This window comes from Talpa europaea (assembly GCF_964194135.1).
Source record: "Talpa europaea genome assembly, chromosome: 10".
NCBI lineage: Eukaryota > Metazoa > Chordata > Mammalia > Eulipotyphla > Talpidae > Talpa > Talpa europaea.
In genome coordinates this window covers 26542862-26557467 of record NC_140077.1, presented here as the reverse complement: position 1 = coordinate 26557467, position 14606 = coordinate 26542862, and the positions used below count along the sequence as shown (strand labels likewise).

Sequence of the window (14606 nt, the reverse complement as noted above, 5' to 3'; positions counted from 1 at the left end):
CATTTATTTGTAAGGGTTTATTTAGGTTCTCTTTCATCAGTAATATTTATCTTCTAGTACAGAGAAGAAAAATTAATAAGACTGTTTGGTTGCTTAGTATTTTAACAGCCCTACTTTCTGTTTTCTAAATGTAATTTTACTGAAATACAGTACATAATCTAATCAATAGTGAGGTACAAGTATCAATTTATTTTCTTTAAAGAGACTGATTTAAATTACTGCTCTTTTTGTGCTTTACTGGTTTTGTTTTAATATACACTTAACTGCTTTGGTGGGGGCAATTTTATAGGTTCAGCTCTATGAAGATTTTGCTAAGTCTCGTGCCAAGTGTGATGTTGATGAAACAGTTTCTTCTGCTGCACTTTCTGAAGAAACTGAAAAACCAAAGCTTAAAGCAACAGGCCATGTCTTCCAGGTATAGATTATAGTCCACTTTTTTAAATGTTTTTGAAGAATGTTCTTCAGTGTAACAATTTTTATATGGACCATGGAAATATGGGTTTATTTAAATTTTTTTCAATAGTATCTATACATTTGTGAAAATAGGTAAAGTACCAGTGTGTTTTTATATTCATAATAAGTATTAATGAATAATTTAATATTAGATACACAGAATGCAGTATGTATATATTAAAAAATGGTTGTAGGATTGAGAATTTTTTGCTTTCCATTCAAAAACTATTGAAACACCTACCATAAGATAGTAATTTTTCAGAGTGGGGTTAAAGTAGTAAACAAAGCAGACCACTTTTCTTGTAGAGATGTAAAATATTTAAAAAGAAATAAGATAGGAGTGATATAATATAGGAGTCAGAAGTAGAGGGCCATGTGGGACCCTCGCTGGTGGCCAGGGATCAAACTAGTGCTGCAGAGGCTGTGGGCAGCTTCGCAGCCCAGTGCTCAACCGCTACGCCGCCAGGGGAGGCCCTATAGTGTGACTATAACCACGCTTAAATAGCGTGATCAGGGGTGACCTCACAAGAAGGTGATATTCGAGAAGTGCTCTGAAGGAGGATTGTGCTGTGCAAGTATGGGGTCTAGGGGAGGGGAATCAATCCATAAAAAAAGTACAGAACTTTTGGGACTGATGATGATGCCTGTGCTTGAGGGACTAACAAATGAAAAAGATGGGAGGTGTCGATTTTTTCTTTCCTTTCGGAAAATAATTTCACCATAGAAAACCTAACTTCCTTGCCACCAATTAAATACTTTTTCTTTTCCTTTTTTTTTTTACCCTGCGGGCATGGCACATAAACAGGCTGGGCTGCACCCCACGAGCCCCTCCTGCCCTGCTTGTGCCCTCAGAAGCACGCTTTGCATTTACAGAAGGTCCAGCTTATTATGGTCAAGGTGACAGGACGATCGAGAGCTTTAGATCTTGGTTAAAGATTTTAACTAAAAAGATTTTAAACGTAGACGTTTAATCAATGTTTTGCGTGCTTGCAAAGAGAGCAGTCTTAAGACGCACCTAGCGGCTCACTTTAGAGAAGTCTCAAGGAATTAGCTGAGGAAAACAGCTAGACAAATTGACAACCATTCAGGAAAAGCTTAACCTGTTCGAGGCTGTAGATCTGAAAGGAATGTGGCCGGTCGTAAGCTTCTTACCTACAACTATCCTGTGTCAGTCGGGTCAAAGACATTTTCATCACAATGGTTAAACAATATTGGACTTGAGAGAAAAATAGCAAATGTGGGATGGGGGCAACAGTTGGTAAATACTCCGGATTTATGTGCCTTGGAAGATGGGTTTTATTTTTTTTTAATTTTTTTTAATATAAATTTTATTTTTATATTCCCCCATACAACTGCACATGCCCCATTCTGACCAAAGAAGATTTATGCATACAAAAACTGGAGTGTAGGCCAGAGGTGCAGGGTTGGGGGGGGTGAGAGGATTCACCAGAGACAGGTTGGGGAGCAGAATAGGCAGGTCTACTGAAATACATTGCTGAGGGGAGCAGCAGGAAAGACAGGAGAGGTTTGCTGAGCCATGTGGGTCAGCTCCCTGGCTGGGGATCGAACTTGTGCTTCAGTGGCTGCTGGCTGATAGCTTCATAGTGCTGACGCTTAACCCCTTGCACCACTAGGGAGGCCCCATCAATTACTTTTTCATTTTTATTTTTTATTTTTTTAAAGATTTATTATTTATACAAGCACTGGGTACAGTCAGAAGCGTGGGAGGGTGAGAGAATTCACCAGAGCCAGAGTGGGGAACAGAACAGGCAGACTGACGAAAAAATACACTGCTGAGGGGGCAGCAGGAGAGGTCTGTCATGCCATGTGGGACCCTCGCCAGCGGCCAGGGATCAAACAGCACTGCAGAGGCTGCAGGCAGCTTTGCAGCCCAGTGCTCAACCACTGCGCCATCAAGGGAGGCCCTACTTTTTCATTTTTAAAGAAAGAGGGAGAGGGCCTAACTTAGTGGTACAGCCGTTGAGCACTAGGTTGCGAAGCTGCCCGCAGCCTCTGCAGCACCGGTTCGATCCCCGGCTGCTCCCCGGCCACTGGAGGAGGGTCCCGCATGGCGTGCAGACCTCTCCTGCCTCCCGCTGATCCCCTCAGCAGTGTACTTCGGTCCTTCTGCCTGCTCTGCTCCCCGCTCTGGCTCTGGTGAATTCTCTCACCCTCCCGTGCTACTGACTGTACCCAGTGCTTGTATAAATAAACATATAAATCTTTAAAAAAAATAAGAAAGAGGGAGAGGGGCCTCCCTGGTGGCGCAAGGGGTTAAGCACCACACTATGAAGCAAACCACAGCCTCTGCAGCACGAGTTTGATCCCCGGCCGACCAGGGAGCAATCCACATGGCAAAACAGACCTCTCCTGTCTCACCCGCTGCTCCCCTCAGCACTGTTTTTCAGTCAGTCTGTCTGTTCTGCTCCCCGCTGTCTCTGGTGATTCCTCTCACCTCCCATGTCTCTGACCTGTATATACCCCAGCTCTTGTATGCATAAATAAATCTTTAAAAAAAAAAAAAATACGGGAGGGCCTCCCTGGTGGGGCGGGGGTTAAGGCGCAACCTATGATGTTATCCGCAGCCACTGCAGCACGAGTTCAATCCCTGGCCAGGGAGATACCCACATGGCGCAGCAGACCTCTCCTGACTCACCAGCTGTTCCCCTCAGTGTATTTCAGTCTGCCTGTTATGTTCCCCACTCTGTCTCTGGTGAATCCTCGCAACACCATCCCCCAACACCTCTGGCATGTACTCCAGTTCTTGTATGAATAAATAAATCTCTTTTCTTTTTAAAGGGAAACAATGGTTGTACCTCTCCCACAGTTTCTTTCATAGTGCTCAGCAGTCTTTTGGCCTTTTCTAGTGGAACTTACTAATACAAATCTATGTTCAATGTAAGACCCAAATCATATGCCAAGTGGAAAGAAAAAGACCCTGTAAAATTCTGATTCTCAAACACAACCACTTGAAATAATCATTTAGCTCTACCACTGCATCAGATTATATAAATTGGAGAGAGAGGCAGATTCATAAGGTCCTCTAGACATTTTTATACCCCTGAAGTTTGACAAACCCCTCTGTAGGAAATGCCTGATTCTAGAAGCATCAGTAAATATTGTCTGGCACTTTGTGTGGAAAGAGTTATAGGAGCTAAAGGATAGGGCACTTTTTTGCCAGGAGAAGTTCATTATCTAGTGGGGCAGACAGACATAAACAGAACAATTTATACAAGTTACAAATACTCCCATAAAAATATATACAAACTGCACCAGGAAGGAAGAAATCACAAATGATATATTTCAACTGGTTCTTGAAGAAGTAAGTATGAGTAGTAAGAAAAGTAAGAATTGCATTCTGGACAAATGGAGTAGAATAGGAAAAGAGATCAAGATACAAAACAATTGTGGCATATGAAGTAGACTCATGTATACTTTCTTTTCCTCCTTAAAGGCATTACAGTACTTACGTAAGCTGTGCAACCATCCAGCATTAGTCTTAACACCTCAACATCCAGAGTTCAAGAGTACTACTGAAAAACTGGCAGTTCAGAATTCTTCTCTTCGTGATATTCAACATGCCCCCAAACTCTCAGCTTTGAAACAAGTAAGTTGGTCTTTTAGGCGTTACATGTATGTTACCCATTGCCAATGTGTACATTAGGTAAATATACTTTTCAAAAAGGTTACTGATAGGGCCTCCCTGGTGTCGCAGCGGTTGAGCGCTGGGTTGCGAAGCTGCCCGCAGCCTCTGCAGCACTGGTTCGATCCCAGCTGCTGGTGAGTGTCCCACATGGCGCACAGACCTCTCCTGCCGCCCGCCTGCTCCCCTCAGCAGTGTACTTCGTCACTCTGCCTGTTCTGGTCCCTGATCTGGCTCTGGTGAATTCTCTCACCCTCCACGCTTCTGACTGTAACCAGTGCTTGTATAAATAAGTAAATAAGTCTATCTTAAAAAAAAAAAAAGTTACTGATAATTGTAATTTTTTTAGTTTTTAAATAACTTTTTAAAAAATTGTGGTTAAAATATATATAGCATAAAATATTCCATTTTAACAATTTTTAAGTGTACAATTTTGTGGGATCAGTAACACTACCAGTGTTATATAATCACTACTATTTACAAAAATTTTCTTCATTCAAACAGAGCTCTGTATTCACTAAGCAGTAACTTCCCATTCTCCTTTCCTCCAATCCCTGGAATTCAGGAGATCTAGGAAGATGCTTTTGGCTCTCTTTTTTGTAATTTTGATTTTGCCAAATTCGGCTTTTTCATTTTCTTCACTATAGATGACAGGTACATTTAACCTTTTCTCACCATGAAGAGAAATATTTGTCACAGTGAAATTGGTTACCCACTTTTACTGAGCACCTTTTAACTATTTTTTTCCCCCAAGTTGCTCTTGGACTGCGGTTTGGGAAATGGCAGCACTTCAGAGAGCGGCACAGAGTCTGTGGTGGCCCAGCACCGGATACTAATCTTCTGTCAGCTTAAAAGCATGCTTGATATAGTAGAACATGACCTTCTCAAACCTCACTTGCCCTCTGTCACTTATTTGAGATTAGATGGCAGCATACCTCCTGGTCAGAGGCATTCCATTGTTTCACGGTAAGTGGGTTGCAGAACTCTCATAAATCAAATGATAGTCCATGTATTATTACTGACATAGACGTTTGCCTCATGAGATATTTAGCTATCTGCAGATTTTTATTATATGATTAATCTAACAAATCCCTTTTAAAATACAGATCTACAGAAACATAATTGAAGAGTTTGCTGACTTCAGGAGTGAGCATTAATAAGTAGCCCTAAGAGATTGTTAGGCAAAATAAATTAGAACCCATGAAAGGACTTCTGAGGCAGACATACCTAGGTTTGACTCTTGACTACTAATTAGGCTTTGTTCTGTTTATCCATCCATGCAGCCTGAGTCTCTCAGATAATAGCCTTGTAGCATTATTGTAATAATTAAGTAACAATGCATTCATAGTGAGAAAATATTAAATAGTAGCTTGGTAGCTGCTGTTATTACTGTTGGCTACAATGTTAGTTTTTCTTTACTTTAGAAGCTACTAGATGTCCTTTGTCAGTATCTTTTAGGACTAGTACAACAGTGGCAACCCTCAACCTCTGCCTTCCTTGAAAGATCTAACCTGTTCTGCACTCTCCTGTCTCCACACTTTAAAGGTTTTGTCTCAATTACAATTAGTGTTTACATTTTTTGCAGCTAGTCTTTATAATAATCTAAAATATAACTCAGTTGGACTTATTTTTATGAAATTCCGACATGTCCTAGAATACGTATTATTTTTCTACTATTGAAGATGTGATATGTATTAGTTTCCTCTCATGTGGTCACAGAAATGTCCGTATCATGGGTGTTTAAAGAAATATTCTCACTTGGATTGTTCAAGACTAGTTTGTTTTAGATGCCATAGAAATGTACTAATTTTATTCTAATCTTATGTTTTTAGGTTTAACAATGATCCATCTATAGATGTTCTTTTACTTACAACTCACGTTGGTGGCCTGGGGCTTAATTTAACAGGCGCTGACACAGTAGTGTTTGTGGAACATGACTGGAATCCCATGCGTGATCTACAAGCCATGGATCGGGCCCATCGCATTGGGCAGGTAAAAAAATAAATAAATAAATCACGTGTTAATCTGTGCACTGGGAAAAATACCTCTCCCAAAAGATAAGCCTTGGTTCAAGTTCTTAGTCTGATGTTAAAAAGTGTCATGACCTTATGCAAGTCACTTAATTCTCTGGCACCACTTCCTCATGCATTAAATAAGGTGCTCAGGGAAATAAAATCTGGGCATAATAGAGTTAGAAACCCACAAAAGGACATCAAAGGCAGGCAGACCCAGGTTTGACTACTGACTAAACTATTTAGGCAGCATTCTCTTGGACCTGTTTATTCCTAAGATGCTGTGATTCCTTGCAAATTTTAGCTCTTGCTACCAGATAAAGAAAAGCCCAATCCTAACTAGATAGTAGTTCAGTACCTATTATAAGTATATGTAAGTCCCTTGACTTGGTAAACCTCAAAACTCCTTTTTCTCATTTAGAAACGTGTAGTTAATGTATACCGATTGATAACCAGAGGAACACTGGAAGAGAAAATAATGGGCTTGCAGAAATTCAAGATGAACATAGCAAATACTGTTATTAGCCAAGAGAATTCTAGTTTACAAAGTATGGGGACAGATCAACTTCTGGATCTTTTTACTCTTGATAAGGTAAGAACTTACACAGTGTGCTCTATCTTTAAGCAGTTCATAGACTTTCTGGTGAAGACATTCACTTTGGTGTCAACTAAACCCTTTGAGGGAATTTTGGATGTCCAGGTAAAATTTTAAAATGCTGGGAAATGTGTGATGGCTGTCTCTAGTATCCTGCCTCAAGATTTCATTTCTTAGTCGAGTCAGCTAAATGTGGATCTTTGTTTCTGGCTCTACCTATTATCTGGTTACCTTATACAAAATAATTTGTCTGAGCATCGACAACCATAGGCTAACAATGCCTACATGGTTGTGAAGATAAAAATATATGTAAGTTCTTAGAGTACTGACTCTCAGTAAATTGTGGATAATAACAATCCATAATCAAAAGGATGTGCCAGCTTAATATTGCTTAATCTTGTAATAGATTTAAAGGCATGCATTGGTTCAGAAAATGAATTGCATGCACAGTAGCTATCAATCATGGTGAGAATGACCTTATAATTATCTAACTAACAGAAAGGCAATGTTTAAATCTGACAGAATGTAGTTCCAAGGAGTACTATGTGTTAAGCCATATTTTCTAAGTCCCCAAGAGATTGCCAGAATAGAAGGTTCTTCAGTCATGCCATGTGAGGTTGAAAGAACAACATAAACATGAATTGCTATCAAACAGCTTTTATTATTATGGGTGACTTACAGTTAATACATCCCCCTGAGCCCACTTGTGAAGAGCTATTACCATGAAAGAGCTCATTGAGGCAACTGGCAAATTTGAATAAAAAGTATAGTCTACTTAGCTTCTAATAAAGGGACTCTCCAACTTATAAAATCTGATTTTAACCATTGTTTATACAAAGCCAATGAAACAATTAAAAATGAGTTCTTTGTAAGGTTCCTATGATTTTGAAATTCTTCCCAAATAAAAAGCTTAAACTGACAAAGCTACTAGAGCTGTGGGAAAACAGAACAGACTATTGAATGAGATCATGAACTTCCCCGTCACTGAAGGTGTTCATTCTGTTGAGTAAGTGCAGTTTTAGAAACCTAAGTGTGATATTTAAAAGGGAAAATATAATTTCTAAAGTTATTTTTCTGCAAATTTTCTTAAGGATGGTAAAGCTGAAAAAGCTGACACCTCTACTTCTGGAAAAGCAAGTATGAAATCAATTCTTGAAAACCTGAGTGATCTGTGGGATCAAGAGCAATATGATTCAGAATACAGCCTGGAAAATTTTATGCATTCTCTCAAGTAACTATCAAATATTGTAAATGTAATTGCTGCTAGTTCATTTACATTTCTGCTGATATTCAGCAAATTTCAAAGTTTATGGTGAACTTTTAGCTCAATGTGTAAATAGATCTGAAGAATATTCAGCATAACGCTGGTTCTTGTTTCACTGGGGGAACAAGTTATTCTCAAATATTTGCACTGTATTAAATTTAAATATTAATGTGAAATGATTTAAATTTTACTTGCTGAATAGCTGCAGAGCAGAGGAACCAAACCAGGTCTACATGTGCTACCACGAGGTGTTCTCACTGGGAACGAGCCTCCTGTCTCTATATGGTCGCTTTGTACAGCATAATATCCATGAGTGCTTTAGTGTTCATGTACATTTTTTTCCTTTTAAATAGAACTTGTTTTTATAAATGATTTAAAAATAGGGCTTTTTTTTCTATAAAAGCCTTAATGAGCCATAATTTGAATAATGACTACAATATTGGTCAATCTTAGACAATGAACTGAACTAGGCCGTTGGTGGAAATCTTTATATATTAATGCAGATGCATAGTGTTTTCCAAATCTTTAACATCATTTTGTCAACTTTTAATATATCAAATTCAGGTAATGGTCTATTTAAGGCTATGTAACATCCTATTAAGAGGGTGTTTTTTTAATTTATCTAATGGCTAAGATATAGCCAGATTCAGAGAACATATGTACTCAATAGGTTTCAATCATATATAATATATTTTTTGTAACTATGAACCTATACAGTTTTCCTGACGTAGATTTTACACTGTTTAGAATTCTAAAACCTATGGTGAAAAGACTGTTTATTGTAGTGATGCATGAACGAGGCATAAAAGGGAAGCAAACATCCATAAATACACATATCTATATGCACAGATGTTACCTATCCTGCATCCGAAAAGGTGCTTGGTACTAAAATCATGTAGTTATACTGAGCAGCAATAATAACTGGCATGAAAGTGATTAACTAGTGTTAGAAAGTGAGCTCAATGGTGAGGGTGGGTCTATGTATATAGGTATGCAAGTACCTGTATGTATATAATTTTATAAATTTCACATAAATTAATACATGCCTGTGTGCATATATGTATGAGATACATTTGTATATACATGTACAGGTAATAAACATCCCCAAGTTTTGTGACTGGCCATACACATAGGCATCGGTTTAAAAAACCATCAGACCTCAGCTGTAAAATAATTTTTTGTTTAAAATCACTTATACTGTTCTGCAGCGTTTAGACATGGACATGTCATGTTTCAGTAGCTTTGACAACCAAACTGTAACATTAAACCTAGCATTCCACAGAGAATAAATAAGACTGAAACTGTAACATATGCAACTGCGTGTTATTTGTAAGAAATTATCACTAGAAAATGTTAAAATTATTATTTCTAGTACAAAGGTTCTAAAAATGTTTGATACTCTATGCTCAAATTGTAGAAGATCAAAAGGAAACTCAGCTATATATAATCAGCTGTATATAACACTGGGTAGCTGAGCCAGTATTCCTGAGTTGAATTATTTTAATTATTTATTTGCTATTTCTGTAAGCGAGCTACTTAACACCAGCTCAGAGTAATTAATACATTGCTTAATCCCTGCTATTATTAAAGCAATGGGAGGGGGACGAAGCATTCACCCCGTAAAAGTTTACTCAAACTGTGTATGTGTTAGTAAAATTTTTCTGGAAGCATAGACAGGGAAATGCTAACAGTGCTTTGTCCCTCTTTACCCAATCAGAAGCAGTGGAAGATAGTGTGACTACATCTAAAAAGTAGTCTTTGAGTTACGAAAATTAAATCACACATTCCAGCTTCCCAAATAAAGTTCTTAGGTAAGAACTAAGTATTCTCAATTAAGTGACCCATTTCGAGTCATGTAATATAGTTTAGGAATAATGGAGACATAGGGAAAATTGAACAGAGTAGGGAATGATATTAAAGATATAGTAAATGGTGATATTAATTATATATTAAAGATGTTAATTTTGTGAGATGTGGTAGTTGTTTTAAAATGTGTGCATGTGGGAAATAAAGCATGTGAGAATGTTGGTAATATTTTAAACTGTGGGTAATGGGCTCATGGATATCCATTGTACTGTTTACCCTCTTGTGTGTATTTATTATAGAAAATTTCAAATGGCTAAATTCATTTAGAGATTATCAGAATCATCAAGTGTTTTCTGTAGGAAAAATCTTTAGTGCTTAAGCCTTAATACTAAAATTTGAGGTTCTGGGTATCATTTTTGTTATGTATCTGGCCACAAACATATCTCCAACAAATGTTTTATTCTTTCAAAGTGCTGCTTATTATAATGGTAACAAGAGTAAAAGTCTCTGATTAAGCCAGTATAGCTTTACTCCTTGAGATGAGGGATATATAAACATATGCAAAAGCAAATACTCCAGTAAAGCTACTTAGAGACAAAGGTGAGGAGAACCACAAAAGCAAAATAGAAATCATAGAAAAGTAACAAGCATTTTGTCACACATCTGTTCCAAATATTTAATCTCAATATAATCTACCTCCTGGTTAAAGACAGATCTCCATTTCCTAGAATACACAGTGGTAGCAGTGAAATCTAAAGTGAAACTGATTTCAAGAACATCTGTTTCACCCAGGTCCAGAGTACTCACTGTGAAACCCTAAAGTAAAACTTGATTTGTGCCAGCTAATAGAACATGTTTGCTGGTCACACTGGCCATCATCTCTAAGAAGATTTTTAAGTTTCCTCAAGAAAGGGTTCCTGCCAGTCTCTGACAAATTCCCTTAAACCAGTAAAGTTCTATTCAAGAATATATAGGCTAAGAACCTGATGTCTTGTAGGATCAAGAGACTTGGTTTTAGGCCCACAGAAGAATATGGAGCTGTAACTTAATTCCTGCCAGAGTTCATATGCTCACAGGACCAATACGTACTGGCTATAAAGTCAGCAGAGAAATCGGAATCCCAGGACTGGACCTACAGGTAGGTTTAAGGTCTGGGTTTATGCTGAAAGCACAAATCAAGAAAATAAGCAAACCACTCTGGGACATCATAGAAACAAACACAAAACTGCCCTCTGGGGACAGTTTCAGATAGAATCCCTCCTCTAGGACCCTAAGATTAAAGGTAAGATTAATACAGGTGTTCACACAAAATCTACAGGGGACAATCAGCTCCCAAAAGGGAAAAATCAGCGTGTTCAAATAGAGAAATAGGTTCTCTAAAAACTACAATCTAGAAATAATATGATTAAGTTAATTAGGATAAGGAAGATTAGGCATATTTGAAAAAGCCAATAAATGAAAATGTGACTGGAATTGAAAACTTGATGGTAATCAATGCAGATCAGACACAGTTGAAGAGAACTTGTAAACCTGTATCCTACAGTAGGATACAGAACTGGATAGAAAATATGAAAGAAAAGGCAAAAATCATAGATGGAATGAGAGTGTCTCATATACACTTAAAGGAAAAGGGAGATCATGCGAGAGACAACCAAGTCTCTAAGGAAGCCAAATGTGCTTACCTTGCTATTGATTCTTGCACAACTGTATGAATGGTGTCAGGAGATACGGAACACTGAACAGGAAGGGGAGGATAGGAAATCAAGAATTATCTTTTGGGAATATGCACTGGAGCAAAGAAAGTTTGTTCAATAAATGGTGCTGGGAAAACTGGGTCGTTACATGCAAAAGAATGAAGCTTGACCACCACCTCACACCATACACAAAAACCAACTCAAAATGCATTAAAGAACTAGACATAAGACCTGAAACCATAATATATATATAAGGAAATATAGGTAAAACACATGACATACACCTCAGTAACATCTTCAAAGACACATCACCCAAAGCAGGGATAGTGAAGGCAAAGATAAACAGCTGGGACTATATCAAATTAAAGAGCTTCTGCACAGCAAAAGCGACAGTAACCAAAACAAAGAGACACCCCACTGACTGGGAGAACATTTTTGCACACAACACTAATGATAAAGGACTGATCACAAAAATCTACAAAGAGCTGATGAGACTCAACAAAAACAAAGAAAATAATCCAGTCAAAAAATGGGCAGAAGAGCTAAAAAGAAACTTCTCTGAAGAGGAAATGCAAATGGCCAACAGGCATATGAAAAAATGTTCAACATCACTTGTAATCAGGGAAATGCAAATCAAAACTACCATGAGATACCATCTTACACCAGTGAGAATGGCACATATTAAAAAAACTAGCAACAAATGTTGGCGAGGATGTAGAGAAAAAGGATCTCTCCTGCACTGCTGGTGGGAGTGCAAACTGGTCCAACCACTATGGAGAGCTGTGTGGAGATTTCTGGACCTACTAAAGATAGAGCTTCCATATGATCCAGCAATTCCACTCCTAGGTATTTACCCAAAGGACACAGAAACATCAATTCCAAAGAGCACCTGCACCCTATGTTTACAGCAGCACAATTTACAATAGCTAAGCTTTGGAAACAACCCAAATGCCCCAAAATAGATGACTGGCTCAAGAAGATGTGGTACATATACACGATGGAATATTACTCAGCAATCAAAAAAGACAAACATATGCAATTTGCAGCAACATGGATGGAGCTGGAAGGGATCATGGTCAGCGAAATTAGCCAGAAAGAAAAAGAAAAATACCGGATGGTCTCACTCATAGCAGGAATCTAGAAAACCTAAATAAGGGACCAGAAAAAAGACTAATTATAGTAAAGTAAAAATCAGAATCAACAAACAACTATAAACCAAAGACACAGGGGGTAGGAGGAGAAGGGAGTATAATCAAAATAAGAGGGTGGGAATTTTACGGGGACTATAACCAAGATGAAAATGCACACATTGTACAAAAATGAAAAGTGTAAAAATACATAAAAATAGATTCAAACTAGCCCCAATATAAAGAAAAAAAATTATCCTTTGGTTATTACACTTGAGATGCCCTGCTACATATCAAAATAGAGGTGTTGAGTAGATAGGAAGACATAGGAGTCTAGAGCTTAAAAGACTAAAGAGAAATTTGTTAGTATTTTAGGATCAAGAACTGAATGAGAGCTCTTAAAGGAGTGTCTATCACAAAATACAGCAATGAAAATCAAATGCATGATAAAACATGGATAAATCTCAAAAACAAAATACGTATAGTTTGAGTTCATTTATATAAAGACTAAAAACAGTACTTTACATGGGCTCACCTCCCTCCGTATACTTTTAAGATAACAAAGACAACAGCCTCCCTAGTGGCCTAGGGGTTAAGTCTCTGCTAGTATCCAGATGGCCTGAGTTCGATTCCCCAGCCAGGGAGCCGACCCACATGGTGCAGCAGACCTCTCCTGTCTCGCCCACTGCTCCCCTCAGCAGTGTTTTCTGTCCATCTGCCTGTTCTGTTCCCCACTCTGTCTCTGGTGAATCCTTTCACTGCCCCCTGCCCCCCACCCTCTGGCCTGCACCTGAGTTCTATGCATAAAAATAACAAGATGATTCCTGAAAGAAAAATAAAAAAAAAAAATGTCTCGAGATCAGTGTTTTCATGGGGAAAAATGACGACAGAGAATAGGAAAAATTGTTAAGTTTCACTTTGAACACACGGGGGCCTGGTGACCTAAGAGCAGGCGAGCTGGCTGCAACATGGACGCTTTTTTTCTTGGTGACAGAGGCTGACAGTCATCTGGGCCACTAGTACCTGGGGACTACATTGGAGAGGGGAGCACACACCATCTATGGAAAAAAGGGGTCTTCCTCCAGGGAACGGCAGGATTCTGAGGAGCAGAGAGTAGCAGCCTTTGGTAAGGGCCTATGCCATATGGCTAAAAACCAAGGAGCCAGGGCTGGAGGGCAAAATGCCTGGCATCCCTGCCACTAAGGGCACCTGAGGCCATCAGACAGTCCTTATGGCTACTGACGCAGCCTGTGTCCGAGGCAGTGCCTGCCAGCTCATGCCTGCAGCCCCCAGTGTAGGCAGCTGGAGGTCGAGCCTTTGGCGAAAGCCCAATTAGTGGCACTTGTTGGAGCAAAATGAGATCCCCCTGTGGCCCTCTCATACGAAAGTCTGTCTACAGCTGGCTTCTATGTTCTATGAAACAGCTGCCTCACGCCCGCCTGAGGCCGTCACTGAGAGGACATTTTCCTGGATTGCTTGCTGCCTCTAGTCTGAGTTTCAGGCCTGGCTGTAGGAGCTTTTTACCTCTGGTGGAAGTTCTGTTTATAGAAGTTACTGGGAACATACCTGGCCTGCAGCCTCTCCCACAAGAGCTCCCTCCTCAGACTACAGCCCCCCATAGAAGACTGAGAAAGTTCTGTAAGGCAACCCTTTATAGATGGCACCACCCGCATCCTCCTGTGACCACTCTTGTGGCTGCAGAGTGTCTGCAGTCCCAGGTCCACTGCTCTCAGATTGCTCTTGCCCATACTCCTGGGAATAATGGTGGGTGCAGAACCTGCAGACAAGAGCTGGACTCAGCCGTGGGGGTCACTGTTAGCCGGGGGCTCTGGGAAAGTTCTGACTGAACTAGAGAAAAGGGTTGTTACAGATCTCCCCTCCACTGAGGCACCCATCATGCTTAGTGGGGCTTGAATTTGTGGGGCTCCGACAGTAACCACTTCTGCTGCCCTGGCTCATACCCTGTGCCAGCACTTGAGTCGCAGTCATCCATACTGGGGCAGAGGCATCCG

The 14606-nt window shown here is 39.4% G+C and overlaps 1 protein-coding gene across 1 annotated transcript in view; it reads left to right on the top strand.

Annotated features, from left to right (window-relative positions):
* Positions 1 to 7938, top strand: part of BTAF1 (B-TFIID TATA-box binding protein associated factor 1) — a gene marked incomplete at both ends in the record, with an annotated part of 76752 nt that extends 68814 nt beyond the window's left edge. The window contains 6 exon segments of the mRNA XM_084244664.1: positions 290 to 415; positions 3908 to 4060; positions 4851 to 5062; positions 5929 to 6088; positions 6530 to 6700; positions 7795 to 7938. Coding sequence (XP_084100790.1) covers positions 290 to 415; positions 3908 to 4060; positions 4851 to 5062; positions 5929 to 6088; positions 6530 to 6700; positions 7795 to 7938 — 966 coding nt within the window.
* Between the last annotated feature and the right edge of the window lie 6668 nt (positions 7939 to 14606).